This window comes from Gorilla gorilla, chromosome 18 (genome assembly GCF_029281585.2).
Source record: "Gorilla gorilla gorilla isolate KB3781 chromosome 18, NHGRI_mGorGor1-v2.1_pri, whole genome shotgun sequence".
In the NCBI taxonomy this organism is placed as follows: Eukaryota; Metazoa; Chordata; class Mammalia; order Primates; family Hominidae; genus Gorilla; species Gorilla gorilla.
Window position 1 is genome coordinate 86560623 of NC_073242.2, and position 24184 is coordinate 86584806.

Here is a 24184-nt window from a genome sequence, read left to right on the forward strand (position 1 = left end):
TACCAATGAAAACTTTTATTTATTGGTAAAATATAAAAATCCAGGTCTCTTAAATCCACACAATCTCTCCAAATATTTGGCAAGATTGATTCCAAGTCCATATGGGTGGGTAACAAGAACAAAGGGGTCTCTGCTCAGAGAGACGTATTGTCATTCAGAGTTCTGCCCTGCTTCCCTCTAAATGCTCACCAACCTGGACTCTTCTAAAGTGGGCAGACAAGCCCTATTCTAAGCGTAGGAATAGCCCCATTTGTGTGTGACACTAAGTTCCTCCAATGGTCCAAACTGAGCGTGGATGACTATCCAACATCACACACAAATGCACATCCCCTCTCTTTACAAGACATGCAGAATCTCAAGATATGTCAAGATATGCAGCAAGTTTAATACCTGAAGGTTAACATAAATGACAACAGGACACAGATGCAATGCTACAGTCAAATGTGGTTGGGGATGGAAGGGGGCAGAGGGACACTGGATATCATCACAGCAACCAGTGAGTGAGTCCTCTGGTGCCCTGAGGAGGTTGTGAGCCACTTGACTCGTGTCACAAAGAATGGAGTAAACTAACAACTCTGAAAGACAAGCAGGTGGCAGCATTGCTGAGATGAGACTCAAGGCAGGGGTCTGCAGCTCTGTCACAGAGTGTTAATGCTCAATGATGCCTAGGCTCAAGAGCGTTCTGGTCAGCATTTTAACATCAGAAGAAGGGCTTCTTCAGGACACACTCCCTTCTCTTAACATGAGGTGAAGAAACCCATCCCATTCTGAGTAACCAGGCCCCATAATACCTTGGTCTTTTGATACACAGCAGCACTACACACCACTGTGCCCCCCAGCCAGCTTCACTCTGTCTGCTAAGCACCCACTCTGCAAACAGATCTCAGAGTGAACAAATCCAGAGGAGGTGGGAGGAGCCACCATGGTGGGATGTGAGGGACAGGAGTTGGCTGGAGGAGCAGATGGGTCCCATGTCAGGAACCTCCTAGGCATCATGAAGATTGCTATCACTTAGAAGCACCTTTTCCCCAGGTTTGAAGGCTGGCATCCCAAGGTAGGGGCAGCTGGCACAGCGGAAGGCATCGCCCAGGTAGCACTGGAGAGAGAGAATGGGGAAGCCAAGGGTCAGCTTATCCCAGGCATACCAGCCAGAAGAAAGAAATGCCTAATTTCATAATGTGGCCACAGTGGCCTGAAGGAAATGGCTATGTTTGCAGGTCCAAATGAGACCAAAATACTAAGAGTTTTCAAGATTTCTGGTTTCGTGAAAAACTATAGTCATGAAAAGTTCCCTAGGAGGCCATAGTTCTTGTTTTTTGTTTTTGAGATGGAGTCTCCCTCTGTCACCCAGGCTGGAGTGCAGTGGTGCGATCTCAGCTCACTCCACCTCCCAGGTTCAAGTGATTCTCCCGCCTCAGCCTCCGGCATAGCCGGAGCTGGAGCCACTGCGCCCGGCCATAGTTCTATATTCTATGCAGTTCAAAACACAACCAACTTTAGCTAAATGTCTAACCATCAGGTCCCACTCTGAAGTACAAAGAAATGGGCCAAAAATAAAAAGCAACAAGACCCTCCCCGACCAGCACAAGCACGCTAACCCACTCTCACTCTCAGGAGACAGCCTCTCTCCCCATTACTACCTACGTTCGTGTGCTCACGCATCCGTCTGTTACTAAAATATTTGAGGTGGAGCTTGTCTGTGTTTAGTTTAGAAGAAGGTCTAATCCCCCTGGGGGTTTGTGAATGCTGAGGAATGATCCTGATATTTACGTTTCCACAAGCTGACTTGGGTTGGGAGCTCATCTGTTCCCTTGACTTCTCTTTTTCCAGTTCTTCGGCAAGGCCACAGGTGCTGTGGGAAAATCAGTAACTAATGAACGAGAATTGTCACCACCCAGAAATCCCAAATCCTAACAGTGCCAAAATGTGCTTTAAGCCTTTTCTCTTCACACCAGTGTCATAACTCAGAAGCCTATGGGCCAGGCAGACAGCAGCAATGTGAGAGGCTGCTGAGGGAGACAGAAGTGGGAGGAGGATGAGGGAAGTACCGTGTGTGCTCTGTCTACAGAGGGCAGCCACTACTCAGCTTCAGCTGGTTATCATGCTGGGGAAAGTGGACCCAGTTTGCCATATTTTCCAAATTCAAGAACAGAAGGGAAAAAAATCTGTGTTTTCACTTGAAATTTCCTGATTTGTAAATGCTGGCAGCTTTTACATTTAAAAAACACTGATGATTAACACTGATGATGAACATCACTGATTAACTTTCTACAATCCTTCCCATCCATTTATAAAAACAAATGTGAAGACACCAAGGTCTCGCTCTGATGCCCATACTGGAGTGCAGTGGCACAATCGTGGCTTACTGGTAGGGTTTTGAGGGAGAGTGAAATTAGATACATGGCACAATTACGGCTCACTGCAGCCTCGACCTCCCAGGCTCAAGTGATCCTCCTGCCTTTGCCTCCCAAGTAGCTGGGACCACAGGTACATACCACCATGCCTGGCTAATTTTTTTTTTTTTTTTAATTATTTGCAGAGATGGTCTCCCTGTGTTGCCCAGGCCGGAAAATGTATGTTTTAAAAATAGTACAGCACCGCGATGTCTTCAGCATGAAGCCACTGGAGGCAGCATGGCAGGCTCCAGTCACCCCAGCACTCACCAGTTCTTACAGGCCTTCCTCTTTTTCCCTTCCCCACAAGAAGCAGCCCGCAGGGAAGCTGGATCTGGCTTCTTCAAATCTTCTGGATCCAGCAGCTCATCTGAGTCAATGAGATCCTGGAGAGTGTTCAAAGCAATGAGTGATACAGTCGTGGTCTCTGCTAATGAAAAGCTAAAGTGACTGCAGGCTTCGAGAGGAAACTTGGAGTCCAGGGTAAAGAAGGTGTCCACCCTGTCCTTCTTTTGGTTGATCATCATGTTCAACCTGACCACATGCTCAAGAGGCCAACGGTGAGTTAAACTACATCCACAGAAGATGCACTAGGATGCGAAGGAATTAGAAACAAATTTACATGAGAAAAAGCTGTATGACTGGCCAGCAATGTGTAGAGAATATACACATGTTGGGGGTTGGGGGCCGGAGTGGGGAGAAGGGAGGGAACAGGCAGAACAGAGAAAGAGAGAAGTGTTTATGAAGAGTCACGTGAAAAAGGGAATAAAATATCTTTTACATAATCCCAGATAAAAATCAAATAATGATATATACCTTTATGTAATTCTTTGTAAATGTGTAGACACTTAGTCTGTAAACCCTATGAGAGCATGAACCTCACTTATTTTGCTCACTACTCTAACTTCAATAGTAGAGGTGTAGAAATGAAGAACTTTATTACAGACATGGCCAATCAAAGATAGAAAATAGTGCTTTTTAAAGCATGGAACAGTCAGCAACTTGCCCAAAGGTGCCAATAAAACTATTTAAGCTGACAAAATCTTTTCAGGTTTACACATGCCCACAAGAGTTTTCAACATATCGTATGAAGTGAGAACAAGAAATTATGTGGGGAAAAAGAGATGCTAAAAAATTTAAAATGCCACCAACATGGCCAAGCGCAGTGGCTCACGCCTGTAATCCCAGCACTTTGGGAGGCCGAGGCGGGCAGATCACTTGAGGTCAGGAGTTTTGCGACTAGTCTGGCCAACATGGTGAAACCCCATCTCTGCTAAAACACAAAAATTGGCCAGGTGTGGTGGCACATGCCTGTAATCATAGCTACTTGGGAGGCTGAAACACGAGAATCGCTTGAACCAGGGAGCAGAGATTGCAGTAAGCCGAGATTGTGCCATTGCACTCCAGCTTGGGCAAGAGAGCGAGACTCTGTCTCCAAAAAAAAAGCCACCAACATGGAGTTTCCTTCTAAATCAAAGATGTGACAGGCATAGTCACAAATCTGCGCTTTAAATACGTTCACACCTACAAGTCCAGAAAGGTCACTATAGCTGTTCACACCCAAACTGGGGCCTGAAAGAAAGCAATCAAGTGACAATGCTGCCAGCTCACCATGCTGTCGTCCTCCATATCATTGGCTGAGAGGGTCCACAGCTTGGCAGCAGCAGGGTCCACAGCAGGCTTCACTGAGTCCAAGCAATAAAAGAAAAAACTCCATAAACACAGTCAGAAACTATTAATTACAAACATACGTAAATGCTTTCTGCTGAGTAGAAGAGAACACACTGGCCTGGGAGGCAGAAGATGCGGGTTCAAAGTCCAGCTCTACCCCTCTGAGAGGTCTGACCTTGGGCCAACCACTTGCTGATAGTTACAGAAGTCACCATTTGCTAAGCTCTTGCTTTGCACCAGGCACCATATTAAGCACTTATATACATTATCTAACTTAATTCTGCTGACAACCTTATGAGGTAACTATCTGTCATCCTAGTTTTACCGCTGAGGAAACAGGTTTAGACACCTAGGCTGGTTCCACAGGCTGCAAAGCCTGTCTGATGCTTTTAACCTCCATTCCATATTGCTTCCTCCTCGATACCTTAGTTTCCATTCTATAACATGAAGCTAAATCGTACTTCCTATGTTACTGCAGGTGTTTTGAGGATTAAATGAGAAATGTGTCAAAACCTTCAAAAATAGCAGAGCTTTAGCCTCATGTAAACCTGCTACATACAAGAAAATAGGCTCTAGAGCTGCTGGTGGCAAGGTAACACCATCAGTGGCAGACAAACCTCACACTTCCTGGTTCTCTGTCTAGTCAGGAGAATGCAAGGAAGAGGCAGAGAGCTGAGGCTCGGATGCAGTGTGGGCAAATCCTCGCAGGCCCTTGGGGTAAGAGTACCCTCTAGTGATCATTGTCACAGCTGGATGCTCATACCTTCCACAAGGCCAACTGTTCTAAGCTATTCCTACCCATTCTGGAACCATGAATCGAAAGGTTAGATTCCAAAGGATTTCTTGAAGATTTAGGTTAGACAGTCAAAACCGTACAAGTGGGGATGTACCAGTAAATATCTGTTAATGTCTGCATACCTCACAGCTGGGTCAATTCAGGCATTTAAAAATAGTGATAGGAACGATGAGGATGGGGCTGTGTGTGTGTGTGTGTGTGCGTGCGTGCACACGTGTGCTTGTACACAATTTTCTAGGCAGAAGAAATATAGTTTTGTAAGTGTCTTAGCATCCTCAAAGTAAGAACAGCTGATTTTCCTGGCATGGGGAAAAAAGCACATGAGAACAGGAACAGGGCACTCTCATCCACCATTACCACTACATTGTGAGGTCTTCTGAGGATAAACGTTAATTCTGGGACCTGGAAGGACCTCATTAATTAAACTGTGTGACTCAGTCCTGTAGAATTAGGAGGTCTCGGTATCTTCTGGCGCAGAAGAAGGAGCTGAACTAGATAATACCTACGTATTATTTCAGTTTTGGATCCTAATATGCCCATGATAATAGTACATTAAGTATTCTTCTATGTGGAAATGGCAGAAATCAAAGGACTAATCCTCTAAAAATATCACCATCTCATTTATTGCTGGCTCAATTTCTAACATGTCCCTCTAAGCCCATTCAAGCAGAAGAATGTCCCTAAGCCAGCCTTACCTGAAGGAGAAGACTTCTTGGTGATGGAAAGCTTAAGCTGCCTAGAAGAACCCACTTCAAAGTTTGGTTTTTTGCCTGTGATCTGAACAAACAGCAGGTTGTCACTTTCATGACCAAGGTGTTCTCGAACAGACTGTACTTCCTCAGGGGTTAGGGGCTCCCGCTGCAGCTAGAATTAAAGACATCAAAAGGATTAGTTCACTCTCCTCTGTAAAATGGTTTACTATGTCTACCTACACAGGAGTTAAAGACTCATTTCTGTGCATTAAGGATGTAACAGTGGATGGTAACAGATAACACTTTATGCCTCACATTCAGTTTCTCACTGATCAGGACCCTAGAGTATAACCTTTGTCTGCATGTTTACTTGGAGCCTACCCCTTGGAAAATGTAAAAGTACTTAAAAAACATTAGGGATGAGGCATATGCTAGTTATTTGGGATGTAATATAATTATGAAAATGAACCAGATGTGGTCCTACTGTGTAACAGGAAAGAATGCCCACAATGAAGACAGCAGAAATTTATATCCCAAAAGAAAAAGGGGGAGGAAAATCCTTTCTATGTTCCTTGGGATAAAGTAGCAGAGAGTAAAGGTAGAAAAAAAGGGTCAGTGTGCCACCTCTATGTCCAATAATTATAGACTGGTTACATAAATCACAGTCCATCTATTGCATGGAATACTATTACATCATTAATATGAATGAAGGGAAATACACTGAAGTAGGTAAGTGTCTATGATATCTAAGGGTGGGGAAAAAAGCTGGTGATTGAACAATGTATACTTATGATCTTATTTAAATTTTTAAAAAAGTATGTGCACGTAGATGCTTGTAAATACATAGGAAAAGGTCTGAACGGACATACGAAAAGGCATTGGTGGCTTCCTCTGGGGATGGAAGTGTGAGCAAGAAGTGGGATGTCACTTTATATTCTGTATGCTTTGGTGTAAAGTGAATTTTTATGAGGAGTCTGATATAGTTTGGATATGTGTCCCCTCTAAATCTCATGTTGAACTGTAATCCCCAATGTTGGAGGTGGGGCCTGGTGAGAGGTGACTGGATCATGGGGGCAGATTTCTCATGAATGGTTTAGCACCATCTGAATTCTCATGAGATGTGGTGGTTGTAAAGTATGGCACCTTCCCCACCCCGACTCTTCCTCTCTTTCTTGATCCTGCCTTTGCCATGTGATGTGCCTGCTCCTGCTTCACCTTCTGCCATGAGTAAAAGTTCATTGAGGCCTCCCTAGAAGCCAAGCAGTTGCAGGCCCATGCTTCCTGTACAGTCTGCAGAACAGTGAGCCAATTAAACCTCTTGTCTTTATAAATTATTCAGTCTTAGGTATTCCTTTATAGGAACAGAAGAATGGCCTAATACACATTCCTTATTTTAAAATCAAGCACAGAAAACCTTAAGCTAAAAGGAAAAATAAGAAAGGGTTGGCATAAAGAATCTAAGGCCTGGCATAAAGAATCTAAGGCCTGGCTCACGCCTGTAATACCAGCACTTTGGAAGGCCAAGGCGGGTAGATCACCTGAGGTCAGGAGTTAGAGAACAGCCTGGCCAACATAGTGAAACCCCATCTGTACTAAAAATACAAAAAATTAGCCAGGTGTGGTGGCGCATGCCTGTAATCCCAGCTACTCAGGAGGCTGAGGCAGGAGAATTTCTTGAACCCAGGAGGCGGATGATGCAGTAAGCAGAGATCGTGTCACTGCACTCCAGCCTGGGCAACAGAGCGAGACTGTCACCAAAAAGAAGAAAAAAAATTAAAAAACAAAGAATTTAAGGCCCTACATTATGTGAGAAATAACAGGCACAGCAGCTATCATGCTGTAACATTTACCTCTCCCACATCCAAGAAAATTTTAAGATCAAAGAGTGTAGAAATATAAATACTTCTGCTTAATTTAAACATTTCCACTGAATTGTCAGAAAAGGAACTTTGCCCTCTAACCTATTCCAGCCTCCCACCAAAAATGTGAGGCTGAACTAGATGGCAGTGTTCACCCAGGCCTAGGATTCGGGTCTACTGAGAGGTGGGTGTTGGAAGCAGCAGAGCTGCTGCTCATGCCCCTCAGCTGTCACCACCACTAAACTAGTACCAAGGAGACAACAACAAGCCCCAGCCCACATGGGCCAAGCTGAGTCTCTTTGAAGTTGATTATTCTCAAAAGTTTTTTTTTGTTTTGTTGTTTTTTTTTTGAGATGGAGTCTCGCTCTGTCGCCCAGGCTGGAGGGCAGTGGCGTGATCTCGGCTCACTGCAAGCTCCGCCTCTCATGTTGACGCCATTCTCCTGCCTCAGCCTCCTGAGTGGCTGGGACTACAGGCGTCTGCCACCAGACCCGACTAATTTTTTTGTATTTTTAGTAGAGACGGGGTTTCACTGTGTTAGCCAGGATGGTCTCGATCTCCTGAGCTCGTGATCCACCCGCCTCGGCCTCCCAAAGTGCTGGGATTACAGACGTGAGCCACCACACCCGGCCGATTCTCCCAAGTTTTGTCCTTTGAAGCATCATGTATCTTACATGCACAGCATTTCTTGTTTCCAAGTTCTAAGCAATACTGATTACCTCACCTGCAGGGCAGCAAAGAAAGTTGTCTACAAACGTACCTCTTTCACTTCCACAAGACCAGAAAGAGTCAGGGCTGAACACAGCTTAGATGCTGTCTTCACTTTGCTATTGTTATCTGCCAAAAGGAAAATCCCAATTAATAGCGTTATAGTTCAAAGTAGGAAAAATAATAAAGGCTCAATCCTATATGGGTTCGCAGGCATTCAAACAATAATAACCAGGCGGGCATGGTGGCTCATGTCTGTAATCCCAGCACTTTGGGAGGCTGAGGTGGACAGATCACTTGAGGCCAGGATTCAAGACCAATCTGGCTAACATAGCAAAATCCCGTCTCTACTAAAAATACACACAAAAAAATAGCCAGGCGTGGTGGCACATGCCTGTAATCCCACCTACTTGGGAAGCTGAGGCACGAGAATTGCTTGAACCTGGGAGGCGGAGGTTGCAGTGAGCCGAGATTGCACCACTGCACTCTGGCCTGCACAACAGAGTGAGACTTGATCTCAAAGAAAAAACAAAAAAAAAATAATAACCTATTCTGTTTAATGTACAGATGGTCCCTGACTTAATGATGGTTCTACCTACAATTTTTCAACTTTTATGATAGTGTGAAAGTAATACTCATTCAGTAGAAACTGTATACTTCAGTTTTCGGTAAATTACATGAGATACTAAGCACTTTATTATAAATAGGCTTTGTGTTAGATGATTCTGCCCAACTGTAGGCTAATGCAAGTGTCCTAAGCGTGTTTAAGGTAGGCTAGGCTAACCTAAGCAATTATGTTTAGTAGGTTAGATGAATTACACGCATTTTCATCTTAATAGTATTTATCAGGATGTAACTCCATTGTAAGATGAGGACAACTGTATATATATTTTAGTGATGCTATTTTATTATTATTATTGTTATTATTATTTTTGAGACAGGGTCTCACTTTGTCACCCAGGCTGGAGTGCGGTGGCATGATCTCAGCTCATTGCAGCCTCGACCTCCCAGGTTCAAGCAATCCTCCTGCCTCAGCCCCCACCAAGTAGCTGGGGTTATAGGTGTGCACTACCACACCGGGCTAATTTTTGTATTTTTTGTAGAGACGGGGTTTCGCCATGTTGCCCAGGCTGGTCTCGAACTCCTGGACTCAAGCAACCTGCCTGCCCCAGCCTCTCAAACTGCCGGGATTACAGGTGTGAGCCACTGTGCCTGGCCATAGTGATACTATTTTAATTTGACAAATCCTTTTTGTTGTTCGAAGTGTTTTTACCTAAGCTCTTAAATGTTATAATTCCATTATTATTGTTTTTTATCACTCTCTGCTTCTTGAAACCCCTTCCAGAGGTTGTGAGATAATGACTATGAAAAGAGGCTTATGAACTGCAAAGTGCACAGAAACACAAGTATTCCTTCTGAATAGTTCCTTTTTCTGTCTGTATAGTTCTAAGACACCACATTTAGTCATGTAAGGTTTAAATTTCCAGCAAAGAATGCTGATTTATACTACATATAACACAAAGTTCTATTTCCAAATAAACAATGAACACCTTTATACATTTCAAAATACTTTCATTTCTATTATTCTATTTGATGAAATGGTTATGTTTTGACTGAAAGTCTAGTGAAAAATATTAAAAATCCAGACTTGAATCACTCTGACAGCTATACCACCGATCACAAAAGTTTTTACTTCATGAACACTGTCATTAGTTTCACATGAATCAATAATTACCACATCATTCCCAGGGTTCGGCCATTATTTTTAAACTTTTTATTTTGAAATAACTATAGATTCGCAGGAAGTTGGAAAAAACAAAAAAAAGTTCTGTATATTAAGGAGGTCTTCACTTCGTCCCTCCCCACAGTTAACATCTTACCCAATTATAGCATGATATGAAGACCGGGAAATTGATATTGATGGTCCACATAGCTTTTTCAGATTTCATTTCTTTTATATGTACTCGTTTGGCAGAAGGGGGCTATATAGTTCTATGTAATTTTATTACATGTGTAGATTTGTGTAACCACCACGACATTCAGAACACAGAATTGTTCTATCACCACAGGAACCCTCATACTACCCCTTTATAGCTCCACACAACCCTTTCCTCCCACTTCTAACCTCTGGCAAACTCTGATCTCCACCGCCATAATTTTGTTATTTCGAGAATATGAATGGATTTGTACAGCACAGAGCCTTTTGAGATTGGCTTTTTTCACTCAGCTACTTCCCTTGATATCCATCCAAGCTGATGTACATATAGTTAGCTAGTTCCTTTTTATTGCTGCATCACTTTCCATATTATGAACATATCAAAGTTTATTCACCTGCAAAAGGACCCATTTTTAGATGGCAGTTTCCTTCTATTTTATTACATAATGAGTCAGCCAAAGATTACAATTTCTCCAGATATGTTGCTTCAGATTTTAACAATAATTTATCCCCAAGGAAAAGGTTTTGCTACAGGAATACTGATCTCCCAATGATACCTCCTGCTCACGGAGATGCAGCACACATACTCTAAGACTCAACCCTGTCAAACATGTTTTCCAAGTGAAGCTCTCCTTACCTACAGCTGTCTCTACTGGCTCTTTCAGAAAAAGACATCCACCAGGCCGAAGGATCCGGGCGATTTCAGCCAAAATCTCAGCACTGTGCAGAGTGGTGCTTCCTGGGACTAAACCCGACAAAATAATGTCAAAGCTGGATTCTTTGTGGGCAGCTGAAAAGAAGAGGACTCTAATTAGCAATCTCCTGAGCCTGGGATAATCTTCTGGTCCCTTCCAACCCCCAACAAAAGCTACAGACCTCACCCTGAGAGAATGAACACCACTCGATATCCATCCAAGAAGCTGGATGAATAGTAAGTGTTTTAAAAAAACATGGAATAGCTACCAAGAAAGAACATACTTACGGAAATCATCAACTACACTCCTAAGCTCAGTGTATCTCTGCTGCAGGAAGTCAGGGACCCCAAACGGAGGGACCGGCTGAAGCCATGGCAAAAGTACACAAATTGTGAAGATTTCATGAACATTTATTAGTTCCCCAAATTAATACTTTTATAATTTCTTACGCCTGTCTTTACTGCAATCTCTGAATATAAATTGTGAAGATTTCATGGACATTTATCACTTCCTCAGTCAATACTCTTGTGATTTCCTACGCTTGTCTTTACTTTAATCTCTTAATCCCTTCATCTTCATAAGCTGAGGATGTATGTTGCCTCAGAAGCCTGTGATGATTGCGTTAACTGCACAAATTGTTCATAAAGCATGTGCATTTAAACAATACGACATCTGCGCACCTTGAAAAAAAGAACAGGATAACAGCGATGTTCAGGGAACAAGGGAGATAACCATCAGGTCAGACTGCCTGAGAGCCAGGCAGAACAGAGCCATATTTCTCTTCTTACAAAAGTGAATAGGAGAAATATCACTGAATTCTTTTTCTCAGCAAGGAACAGCCCTGAGAAAAGAATGCGTTCCTTGGGGGAGGTCTCTAAAATGGCCACTCTGGGATGTCTGTCTTATATGGTTGCAGATAAGGGATGAAATAAGCCCTGGTCTCCCGTAGCACTCCCAGGCCTATTAGGACGAGGAAATTCCCACCCAGTAACTTTTAGTCAGACCAGCTGTCTGCTTTCAAACCCTGTCTCCTGATAAGATGTTATCTATGACAATGTGTGCCCGAAACTATTAGCAATTTTAATTTCACCCCAGTCCTATGATCTCGCTCTGCCCCCGTTTGCCTTATTTTATTGCCTTGTGAAGCATGTGATCTCTGTGACCCACACCCTATTCGTACACTCCCTCCCCTTTGAAAATCACTAATAAAAACTTGCTGGTTTTGTGGCTTGAGGGGCATCACGGAACCCGCCGACATGTGATGTCTCCCCCGGACACCCAGCTTTAAAATTTCTCTCTTTTGTACTCTTTCCCTTTATTTCTCACACCAGCCGACACTTAGGGAAAATAGAAAAGAACCTACGTTGAATTATTGGGGGTGGTTCCTCTGATATATCTCAACAGAAAAACAACAGGGTGACCAGCCACCACTATCACATGCCACCCTAAATGAAAACTCAGATATCAAGGAACCACAGAAATGCAACACTCCCATGGAAACCCCTCCAGCCTCATAAAGACAACGTGGGTGGGTACTTACATTGCAACAGCTGGTTGATGTTTTCTACAGACACGCGGCCCTCATTGCCGGTTAACGCTTGAAGCTTATCCACCAGACCTTTCAGAGCCTCCACTGGGGATGACTTATCCCAGACCACTGCCACAAACTGGCCAGCAGAGATCCCAAAATCTGCCATTCTTGCAGTGCAGTATTGACAGACCTAAAAACTGCTGGCCAAAAGGGAATCAAGACTGGGCAGAGACAAAGTGCAATTTAATCTGTGAGATATGATAAAATATGATTAGAATCCCAACCTAACTTGTAACCGCCCACTAGGGAATGCTGACAACATTAGAAACTCTACTGTATATGCTAAAGAGTCTGAATACATGAACCCCATTATCTCAAGTCTTCATAATCCCAACATTCCCAAAGAAGGCAGATAGCTTCCTTGGTGAGAATCCTGACTTGGAAGAGTCAAGAAAGGGGATTAGAGGCAAGTAAGAAGGTTGGAGGCAGAAAGATGATTTCCTCTTTGACCTAAGATAATTCAGCATGAACGGAATGGAAAACACACAGGACATCAATTAGGCAAAGTGTGACTTGGCAAGGAAGGCAAATAAATTGACAGAAATAACCCAACCACAGATACAATGTTTTTAAAAAGAAACAACACATTTAAAATTTGCAAACTGAATACTGGTTATTTTCCCTTTCATCAAAATATGAAAATTTAATTCCACTGAATCTGCAGTGATCAAGAATACTTACTATGTCTGTACCATTTAATATTAGCTAGACTGTTCAAAGCATCTTCTAAACATTATCTCAACTGAATCTCAGAACAGCCTTAAACTAGATATTATTACCATTTTACAGTCTGGAAACTGAGGCAATTTACGTTGCCCAAGTCACACAGCTAGTGAGTGCTACATGGATAAAGTGAGAGCTGGGATTTGAACCCAAATTCATCTGACTGTAAATCCCATGCTTTTAACCTATGGAAATTTCCCTCCAGGGATCAACTTCCTCTTCCACTTGATACTCAGGTGAGTATATAATATGCTCACAAAGAAATTAGGTCAAGAGATAGTACTCTACTCAGTTTCTCCTTTCTTTCTTAAACATTAATGACACCAGTTTCCAATTTAAAATAGCTCAAATAAATGAAACAAACAATTTGTGGTAGATGAGTCAAACTGGATTCGTTTTATGTTGAACACTTCAGACTTCTGCGAGGTGGCCAACTCAGTGGCAGTCATGCCACCACAGATACAGACTGAATTCAAGCCAAGTCACTACACTCTTGTTTCTTTTAAAATGTTGACTTCGGCTGGGCACAGTGGCTCACACCTGTAATTTCAGCACTTTAGGAAGCTGAGCCAGGCAAATTGCCTGAGCCCAGGAGTTTGAGACCAGCCTGGCCAACATGGTGAAACCCCATCTCTACTAAAAATACAAAAATTAGCTGGGCGTGGTGGTGCATGCCTGTAATCCCAGCTACTCACGAGGCTGAGGAAGGAGAATCGCTTGAACCTGGGAGATGGAGGTTGCAGTGAGCCAAGATCGTGCCGCTGCACTCCAGCCTGGTGACAGAGCGAGACTCCGTCTCAAAAAAAATAAATAAAAAATAAAAAATTATAGCTGGGCGTGGTGGCTCATGCCTATTATCCCAGCACCTTGGGAACGCGAAGCAGGTGGATCCCTTGAGTCCAGGAGTTCAAGACCAGCCTGGGCAATGTGGTGAAACCCCATCTCTACTAAAAATACAAAAATTAGCTGGGCGTGGTGGCAGAATCTATGGTAGTCTTGTGTAGTAATCTTATGTAGTCCCAGCTACTGGGGTGGAGGAGAGGGCCTGAGGTGGTAGGACTGCTTGAGCCCAGGAGGTTGAGGCTGCAGTGAGCCAAGATTGTGCCACTACATTCCAGACCCTGTCTCAAAAAAACCAAAGTTCACTTCAAGTAACTCTCCTCTTTGCCTACAAAACATACTCAGGATGTTAAATATTTAACACTCAAGCATTAAATACTATAGCACTTTGATTTGTCACTCTTTTCCTAAAGGAGTTACTAAAGGTTTTATTTGCTAGACTGATGTCAATTAGCCTTCTGGATCCACGGCCTCCATAATCTGGCTCTACCTGTATCTCCCACCACTCCAAAGTGATCCCTCCTTATTCTATGAAAACCCTTTGCATTTTCCCCTCATCATGCCTTTTATCTAGCTCCCTCCATATGATCCAACTGCAAGCGCCCCTAAAAGGATGCTAAGTGTTATCAGACAAGTAGGATTCTTTAGTCATTTAACTCTGTTTTCCTTAATGACAGAGGGCAAGTAAAAATGGAAAAAAAAAAAAAGAAAAAAAAATAATTAAAAAGAGAATAAATAATTGTTTTTTTTTTTTTTTTTTTTTTTTTTTTTTTTTTTTTTTTGCGGGGGCGGTGGGGAGGACGGAGTTTCACTCTTGTCCAGGCTGGAGTGTAATCTTGGCTCACCACAACCTCTGCCTCCCGGGTTCAAGCAATTCTCACGCCTCAGTCTCCTGAGTAGCTGGGATTACAGGCGTGCACCACCATGCCCGTCTACTTTTGTATTTTTTTAGTAGACGGGGTTTCTCCATGTTGGTCAGGCTGGTCTTGAACTCCCAGCCTCAGGTGATCCACCCGCCTCGGCCTCCCAAAGTGATGAGATTACAGGTGTGAGCCACGGCATCCAGCTAATTCTGTGGTGTTTTTGTTCGTTTGTTCTGTTTTTTGAGACAGAGTCTCACTCCGTCACCCAGGCTGGAATGCAGTGGCACAATCTCAACTCAGTGCAACCTCCGCCTTCAGCGTTCAAGCAATTCTCATGCCTCAGCCTCCCAAGTAGCTGGAATTACAGGTGGACTCCACCACACCTGGCTAATTTTTGTATTTTTAGTAGCAACAGAGTTGTTGGCCAGGCTATTCTCAAACTCCTGACCTCAAGTGATCCACCCACCTCGGCCTCCCAAAGTGCTGGGATTACATGGCATGAGCCACGGTGCCTGGCCAATTTTGGTTTTTAAATCCCTAAACAGCACACAATCAAGAACTGAAACTTTTAACTGGCACATGATGTCGAGGAAGAACCCTTGCAAACTTCAAGGTGTGCAATATGGGATCAATCTCCCATTTAAGAACCAGCCAGGCAAGATGGGAGTATGGATTGCTGGGCATTAAGTTATAAGAAAAAAAAAATGACCTGTTTCTAGAATGATGTTGGAATAGGTTCTTCCTTGGGACAATAGAAAGGGATGAAAAAGACCCCACCTACTAGACTACTACAACTTTGCACTGTACTTACAGAAAAACCCTCATAAAGGAAACGAAGGGCAAAAGCTTACTTATTAGCTAGAGAAAACAAGCCAAATGTCTAGACCTTTTCAGCAACATTTACGGAGGCTTTTATAGGGCACAGGTTTTGAGTGCAGATGACCTAGGGTTCTATTTACCACTGGATCTTATGGGCACATGACCATGGATAAGTTACTAGACTCTTTGAATTTGTTTTCTCATCAGTAAAGTAGGGATAAAAACCTCATATTTTGCGAGGCTGCTGTAAGAAGCAAATGAGAAGATAAAAATATGCAAGGCACTCGGCAGGCTCTGGCACACAGAGCTCTGTAAAGTAATGTTCTGGAACTCTGGGCTTCTACTTCTCTGTGGCTAGTTTACCTGCCTTTGCTTCAAACAGTCCTATAAAACCCTGCTTCTCTTTAGCCATGCCTGATAGGAGGACACCCCAGGGAGTGATGGGAAGCTGCTTTTTCATCGTTAGAATTAGTGTAAGAGCTGCGCTTTATGATCTTTGGACAGTACTCCAGTGGGACTGTGTCAGTAAATTAGAAGAATGTAAAATGCTTTGCGTTCCATATCTCCCAAAACTAATCTTATGGCAAGAGGAGCTTATGAACTACATTCATTAAACATCAACCCTCAAAAAACAGGCATGGCCACTACTTTCAGTCAGCATTTTTCAAATAAAATAGGAGATAATATTCTTTTAAATATCTAAAGCCAAAATGTGATACTTTTCATCATCAGAATTTTATGTTGCTGTTGTGAATTTGTCTTTTAAAACAAAAAAACCCGTAAGGAAAAAGTGTCCAGTATCTAAGACAACATGCTTAGAAGCTGTGAGTCAGGACCCAGTTTCATAATAAGAGGTAGCATCATTGTCACGTCACTGAGCTTGTTAGGTACCTCTCCAACTCTGACTGAGGCACACACATGTGCATGGCCCTTCTAAAATGTTACTGGCAGGCAGTAAAAGAGGATGTCTGAGAACAGACTGTTTTTTAGGTGTCCAGTAAGCATCAAATCTTGAGGCATTTGGTCTCTCTTCTGGTGAAAGGGGACAAAAGCAAAAATAACACTGAAGTTTGGGCTTCAGTTCAAAAAATTCTTTAACTCGGGTGCATAAAAGAGTTCCAAGAATACTGACAGTTATCAGAAAGGAAAATCCTAATTAAAATTAACTAACTGGGCTGGGTGCAGTGACTCACACCTGTAATCCCACACTTTGGGAGGCTGAAGCAAGTGGATCACCTGAGGTCAGGAGTTCAAGACCAGCCTGGCCAACATGGAGAAAACCCGTCTCTACTAAAAATACAAAGATTAGCTGGGAATGGTGGCGTGCACCTGTAATCCCAGCTACTTGGTAGTCTGAGGTAGGCAGAATTGCTTGAACTCAGGAGGCGGACGTTGTAGTGGACCAAGATCTTGCCACTGCACTCCAGCCAGGGAGACAGAGTGAGACTCCATCTCAAAATAAAAAAAAATTAAATTAAAAAAATAAAATTAACTAACTGAAGCTCTTGTGCACATACATGTCACTGCCTGGCCTCTGGGTGACCAGCACCAAGTGGGCCTAACCAGCCTGCTGTGCAATCCAAGTCAGCCATTGCCCCTCTCTGGGCCTCAGTTTCCCTGCCAGCTTTAGCAGAATGGTAGGAAGGCACAATTACAACCTGCAAATGAGACCTAAGAAACCTACTATGTGCCTGTCCCTACACGGGAGACAGACAAGAAGACACTTGTTCCCTGCCCTCAAGAGAACGCTCTGTCTAGACACTTACACTAAGACCTTAGAGGTTTTTTTTTTTTTTTTGGCAGAGTCTTGCTCTGTTGCCCAGGCTGGAGGGCAGTGGCACAATCTTGGCTCACTGCAACCTCCGACTCTGGGGTTCAAGCGATTCTCCTGCCTCAGCCTCCCAAATAGCTGGGATTACAGGCACCCACCACCACACCCAGCTAATTTTTGTATTCTTTGTAGAGATGCGGTTTCGCCATGTTGCCCAGGCTGGTCTCGAACTCCTGAGCTCAAGTGATACACACGCCGCAGCCTCCCAAAGTGCTGGGATTACAGGCATGAGCCTGGCCCAGAATTTTTTTTAAAAAGTGAGAATCAACAATGAAACAGGAATGTCTCCAGGCATTTGGCGTGTGTCAGGAATTAGGGTTTCAGAAAGGATACCCAAATGTTAGTTTCCACAGGAAAGGCTCATTCAAAGATGGATGGATAGAACTCAGAAACAAATCCTTATGGAGAGGAGTGTTTTACCTAAAACCAGAAATATGGATCTAAAATTTTAACCTTTGGGGTAAGTTTTGGCTTAGGAGGTCTTCCCCGCACCCGTGCAGGGGGGAGCCGGATATTCTGAAAAGACTATAGATTTGACAAGGGGTGTGCAAAGCACAACTTTAACAGATACAATGATGGGGTCTGACTGCAAACACAAAATCGACAGAATCACATGCTCTTGTCGTCACTCTTAGCCCAAAAACCATTTACTTCTTCCTACTAAGCCTTCTCTGATGACACCCCCGTGAAGTGCTCTGTTAGTGTCTAGACCGTGACCTCCTTGAGCCATCCAGAGCTTGGCACTCAGTAATGTCAGAATGAAGGGCACCAGCCTTTCCCGAACCTGCAGATCCTACAAATCACCCGAGGGAGTGGTTAAAATGAGATTCCTGGACCACACCCAGACCCACTCAATCAATCCTTCTGGACAAAGGCCTAGCTGTCTGTTCTAGTAACAAGCATCCTTCCGATCTGGATACTTAATTATATCAACTCAACACGCTGGGGGTTCGGACAAGTTGCAGGTTCGAAATTACAATCGTGAGCTTAGGTACCCCCCGACTCCAAGGCTTTCGTGCTTTGCTGCCAGGAACCCCCAGGGACCAAAACGTCACGGGGACTGAGGCCCAAGGTCACAACGATTGGCTACTGGTAGGACCGGGTCTCAGAACCAGGTCTCCCCGATCCCAGAGCTCGGAGCCGTTTCTCCTCAGCGTGGCGTCCCCGGGGCCTCAGAGTAGGGCCGGCTGCGCAAGGGACGAGGCAGCCGGGGAACGGCAGAAATTCCCAGTCAGGACCCCGGGGCGGTTAGGGCCGGCCCTGGCCCCTCACACCGACTTCTCAGGAATAAACCAGCCGGGGCTTTCAGCGGGGCGGCCGTGGCTGCGTTCCCATGGAGGAACGGGGTGGGAAGAGGAAATGAGAGGATGTGGGAACGAGGGTGGGCCGGGAGGGGCCAGTTGAGGGAGCTCTGGCGCTCAGCTGGCCCCCACCACTCTCACCTGCCGCCTGGGCTCACTCCCGGCTTCTCTCCAGCAGTCGACTCCACGCCTCGCGCCTCTCGCGAGAGGAGGAGGCTCCACGGAGCGACTACTTCCGCCCTCCTTAGCGCCGTTGTCCCGTAGCTACCGGTCGCGTCGCCGTGGGCGACGTGCCCGCTTCCAAAATGGCGGTGGCGGCGGTGTCTGGTGCGCTTGGCCGGGCGGGCTGGAGGCTCCTGCAGCTGCGATGCCTGCCCGGTGAGGGGGCTGCCAAGCCGGGGAGAGGCGGGGAGCGCGGAGGGGGCGCGAGGCCGGCTTCAGCTGGGTTCGACGGTGGGGGGAAGAGGCCGTTGGGGCGGCCCACGAGCAAGGTGAGGTGAAGGGCATCGGCGCGGGCTCGGGCTCGGGCGAGCCGCCTGGCTGGCTTCGGCCCTGCTCCGCTGCCTGTGAGGGGCAGATGCAGCGGGGCAGGGCCTGTCACCCCCATTTCATGGAGTTGGCAGAGCCTCAGAGAGGGCTGGGGGTACGAAGGTCACGCAGCCTGAGCCTGTTGGTTACAGAACTGGCAGTCGCAGACCCATTCTCAAGTCCATTGCCAAGTCCACTGGAAGGACAGGTGGACACGGCCACAGACAGCCTAGTCCATTGTTTCCCGAAAGCCAGCCGTTTCCTCACCACTTCACGAATTCTGTGATACTCTCTTACCACCTTTGCCACTATGTACTCAGTATTTTTATTTTTAAATAGGAGTTCTTAAAGAGGAAACTTTATATCATTGTCATAAATGGAAAACTAATATCGCCTTCCTTAATTAGAACGTATGCATTAACACTTTAGCATACATACATAACTGATGAAACGTTCACCTGTATTTCACCTAAAATCTTCTCATGACCCTCAGTGGTACTACAGTCATACTTTGCATCTGCTCCTTCCTTTTCAAAGTTTTGTGGATATTTGTGCCGTATCTTTCAGTACATGTATTAAAATATTGATATTTTTACACATACTATTCTGTTTCTTTTTTTTTTTTTTTTCTGAGACAGGGTCTGGCTCCTCAGCCTCCCAAGGAGCTGGGACTACAAGTGCGTGCCACCCTACTTGGCTTAATTTTGTTGTTGAGACAGAGTCTCACTCTGTCACCCAGGCTGGAGTGCAGTGGCACAATCTTGGCTCACTGCAGCCTCTACCTCCTGGGTTCAAGTGATTCTCCTGCCTCAGCCTTCCTAGTAGCTGGGGTTGTGCCACCATGCCCAGCTAATTTTTTATTTTTAGTAGACGGGGTTTCACCATGTTGGCCAGGCTAGTCCAAAACTCCTGACCTCAAGTTATCCGCCTGCCTCAGCCTCCCAAAGTGTTGGGATTACAGGTATGAGCCACCACCTAGTCCCCTTTTGTTGTATTTATACAAAATTCCAAACTAAAGATGTGTAGTAAAAGTAATGTCTATGACCCCGCAAATCCACCAAGAGAAATGAAGGTATGTGTCTACAAAAAAGTTAGTACAAGTATATTCATAGCAATTTTATTCATAGTAGCCAAACACAGAAACAGTCCAGTTGTCTAGCAACAGAATAGTATTTTTTTATGGAATACTATTCTGCAATAAAAACTAAAAATCAGTCAAAGAGAAAGCTGGACACTAAAGTGATAAGGACCATTTTTAATCAGTAATAACTATTGCAATAGGGAAAAGAGTCTAGCATGAACGGAGCCCAACCTTGAGTTTAGTGCATGCAGAAGTCACTGGGTGTTTCAAAGAAAAAATGAGGGAGGAGGGAGGAAGGCAGGTGGGGACTCAGTAGAGTCAGGATAGTGAATAATTATAAATAAGATTGGTCTGCTAGCTGGCAGTTAACAAAGTTAGGATTCTGTTTTCCCACAGGGAGACAAGCCCTATCCTTCTTAAGTGTTAGCCTGAACAAACAGTAAAATTTTTTTTCACAGCCTTGAGTTTTCTCAGGCAGGCACTTTAAAGGGGGGTAGGGTTATCTTAAGCGATGTGGCCCTGAGTGGTGCTTATGTTAGTGTGTGTTCAAGTCTTTATAGGCCAAGGTTGAGGCCTAGATAAGAAGAGGGCTCAGAGGAGCCTGGTTAGAGCCTGATCAAGGAGAGAATCTTTGCCAGATCTACTGATAGGCATAAAAATATGGATCAATCTCAAAAATATACTAAGTGGTCCAGGTGTGGTGGCTCACACCTGTAATCCCAGCACTTTGGGAGGCTGAGGTGGGAGGGTTGCTTGAGCCAAGGAGTTCAAGACCATCTTGGGCAACATAGCAAGACTCTGTCTCTATTTAAACTTAAAATAAATAAATATATATATACACACACATATATAGTCCTAAGTGAAAGAAGCTTTACTGAAACATGTACATGTAGATGAAATCTCAGGACAGGGAAAACTAAGACAAGCAAAAACTAACCTAGAGTGAAAAACTCAGAACAGTATGAATGGGGAATGACTGAAAAGGCATAAGGGAACTTTCTGGGGTGACAGTAATGTTCTCTGTTTAGATTGGGTTTAGGTTGTGCAAGTGTATACATTTGTCAAAACTCATAGAATGGTACACTTAAGATTTATGCATTTCATTGTGTGTAAAAGCATCTGAATAACAAAACAGTGAATGTAGAAGTCTTTCATGCTAAAATGTTTAGAAGTGAATAATACTGATATCTGCAACAAATACACTGAAAATCAAGATGGATGAATGAAGAACATGACAGATGTGTTGAACCTAGTGGCAGATATACAGGTGTTCATTCCATAATTCTTTCAATTTGCGTGTTTGAAAATTTTTACAATAGGCTGGGCATGATGGCTCACGCCTGTAATCCTAGCACTTTGGGAGGCCAAGACGGGCGATCACTTGAGGTCAGGAGTTTGAGACCAGCCTGGCCAATATGGCGAAACCCCGTCTCTACTAAAAATACAAAAGTGAGCCTGAGAGTGGTGGCGGGTGCCTGTGATCCCAGCTACTCGGGAGGCTGAGGCATGAGAATCACTTGAGCCTGGGAGGCAGAGGTTGCAGTGAGCTGAGATAATCTCACTGCACTCCAGCTTGGCCGACAGAGTGAGACTCTGACAAAAAAAAAAAAAAAGAAAATTTTTAGAATAAAAAATGTTAGGAAATAAAAAAGTACTATGAGTTTATGCTTAGGAAACATACTTCTCATCTTTCTTAAAGTAAATGGAGATGTTGCAGATATTGCAGATGAGAAAGCAGATAGAGATTAGTGACTTGTCCAAAGATACCATATAAACACTGGGGGAGTAGGGCTGAGACATTAAATTACTATTCCAGAGCTCTTGCCATAATATATATAAATCTGTAACATTTGCAAGCCACTTTTACTTTTTGTTTGGGCCACACAGTGCTCTCATTGAGCAAGTAGAGATTATTACTCTAAATTTGCAGATTTAAAAATCTGCACATTGGGCTGAAATTGTTTGCCAGTTACCACCCAGGTAACAAGTGGTAGAAACAGGTCAAGATGCTAGGTAGATCTTTTTTCCTGGCTTACCACTTTTGCTACCACTTCATGTCCCAAAGTTCCCAGTTTACCCAATATTTTTGTGTGGGACCCAACACTTGTATAAGTGGTTCTACAGGAGTCTCTGGCCTGCTTTTCCTTCTCCTTATCTGTGTTGCCACTCTGGGTCTGAAAGGGTCTTCTCTGTTGAATGTCCCTGACTGACCAGTTTCTGTTTCAGTGGCCCGTTGCCGACAAGCCCTGGTGCCGCGTGCCTTCCATGCTTCAGCTGTGGGGCTAAGGTCTTCAGATGAGCAGAAGCAGCAGCCTCCCAACTCATTTTCTCAGCAGCATTCTGAGACACAGGGGGCAGAAAAACCTGATCCAGAGTCTTCTCATTCACCCCCCAGGTAGGCACCAATCCACCTATTTCTGGCCACTTCATATGCTTCATTATGTCTTTTCCTCCTTCACTTCCTTTCTCCTCTCCATCCCCTTTTGTACCTTCCTTCATTTCCAAGGCCATCTTTATTTTTTAGAATTTTTTATTTTTTGTAGTGATGGCTTCTCGCTATGTTGCCCAGACTGGTCTCAAACTCCTAGATTTCGAGCTGTCCTCCGCCTAGACCTCCCAAAGTGTTGGGATTACAGGTGTGAGCCACTGCACCCAGCCACAAGGCTGTCTTAGGAAAGAACTTATTGTTTTTATAAAATTGGTGCCTGTTTGTTCTAAAACACCTAAACAGTATAGAGAAGTTCACAAAAATAAAGCAGTTTTATCCAAAATTACAGAGATAACCCTGCTAACATTTTTGTGAATATCCTTTTAGATGTTTCTCTAAGCTTATTTCATATGTAAATTTTTGTATAGAATAGATATAATGTGTATAAACTCTACATGCTGTTCTAGAACCTGTTTTTTCACTCAACAGTACATTTGTAATGTCTTTTCATAGCTTAATAGTTGTATAACGTTCCAGCAAATAGCTGTGCCGAAATTTATTTAACCTGTCTTTTATTGATGGATATTTAGATTTCCTTCACTAGTATAAGAAATAATATGATAAAGTGTGTGAATCTCTCCTTAGAAGTGGGAGCACTGAGTCAAAGGATATGTACATTTAAAGATTTGTTACTTATGTGGGCCAGTTGCCCTCCAGAAAGGTAATACTAATTTACATTTCCATTAGTGTTTTTTTTTTCCTAATCCTGCCATTGAAAAGTTTCTCTATATCTGAAATTAGCGTGTTCCTTTTCATTTTTCTGATTTCCTAACTAAAGTACTTTTCATTTCAATTCAAGAAGTATTTTTTGAGGCCCTACTATCATGCCAGGCCCTGTGAGTAATATAGCATTACTCCTGCCCTCAGGGAGGTAGTCTGGTGTAAGTTTAGATGAAGAAACCCTCTGAGCACAGTGTGCTAAGGGCTGAAGACAGGGAACTCCAGGGTGCAGCAATGCCTTCATACCACATGGCCTCATTTGCTGGATTCCTCTCCGTGCCTATGGGGAGGGGAAGGATGATCTAGTTTTTACTTTGTTGGCATTAAAACGTTGATACTGGCTGGGCGCGGTGGCTTGCGCCTATAATCCCAGCGCTTTGGGAGGCCGAGACAGGCGTCTCACTTAAGGTCAGGAGTTCGAGACCAGCCTGGCCAACATGGTGAAACCCTGTCTCTACTAAAAATACAAAAATTAGCCGGGCATGGTGGCACACGCCTGTAGTCTCATCTACTCAGGAGGCTGAGGCAGGAGACTCGCTTGAACCCGGGAGGTGGAGGTTGTAGTGAGCTGAGATCACGCCACTGCACTCCAGCCTGGGCGACAGAGGGAGACTCTGTCTCAAAAACAAAAAACAAACAAGAAAACCAC

At 44.1% G+C, this 24184-nt stretch overlaps 2 protein-coding genes across 8 annotated transcripts in view; one reads left to right on the forward strand and one right to left on the reverse strand.

The window, feature by feature from the left end:
• Nucleotides 1-18993, reverse strand: CIAPIN1 (cytokine induced apoptosis inhibitor 1). 5 transcript variants are annotated; one of them, XM_019012023.3, is made up of 9 exons: nucleotides 18860-18993; nucleotides 12291-12502; nucleotides 10693-10800; nucleotides 8172-8248; nucleotides 5556-5724; nucleotides 4005-4078; nucleotides 2664-2779; nucleotides 1771-1852; nucleotides 1-1096 (listed from the first exon to the last, which is right to left on the reverse strand). In XM_019012023.3, exons 2-9 carry the CDS (start codon nucleotides 12445-12447, stop codon nucleotides 986-988), a joined length of 894 nt encoding a protein of 297 aa, XP_018867568.1. In that variant the 5' UTR covers nucleotides 12448-12502; nucleotides 18860-18993; the 3' UTR covers nucleotides 1-985. The 5 variants fall into 5 exon arrangements, with proteins under 5 accessions (XP_018867568.1, XP_004057755.1, XP_063556299.1 ...); XM_004057707.4 differs by having other exon boundaries at nucleotides 10693-10845; XM_063700229.1 differs by having other exon boundaries at nucleotides 2664-2983; nucleotides 10693-10845.
• COQ9 (coenzyme Q9) overlaps nucleotides 18927-24184 on the forward strand; it is a 14230-nt gene continuing 8972 nt past the window's right edge. Inside the window, exons 1-2 of one of the 3 annotated variants that reach the window (XM_004057706.5) lie at nucleotides 18927-19096; nucleotides 22554-22722. In XM_004057706.5, coding sequence (XP_004057754.2) covers nucleotides 19024-19096; nucleotides 22554-22722 — 242 coding nt within the window. In that variant the 5' untranslated portion in view covers nucleotides 18927-19023. The other 2 variants (XM_019012022.3, XM_055364341.2) reach the window with 2 other exon arrangements.

What these genes read in the sequence shown, in the direction of transcription:
- CIAPIN1 (XM_063700229.1), bottom strand. Translation starts at nt 12,447, where the DNA reads ATGGCAGATTTTGGGATCTCTGCTGGCCAGTTTGTGGCAGTGGTCTGG. An exon ending in ATATGGAGGACGACAGCATG is followed by an intron (nt 2,984 to 4,004) that starts GTGAGCTGGCAG and finishes TTCGCATCCTAG; the next exon opens with TGCATCTTCTGTGGATGTAG. An exon ending in CCAAGTCAGCTTGTGGAAAC is followed by an intron (nt 1,097 to 1,770) that starts GTAAATATCAGG and finishes CTCTCTCTCCAG; the next exon opens with TGCTACCTGGGCGATGCCTT.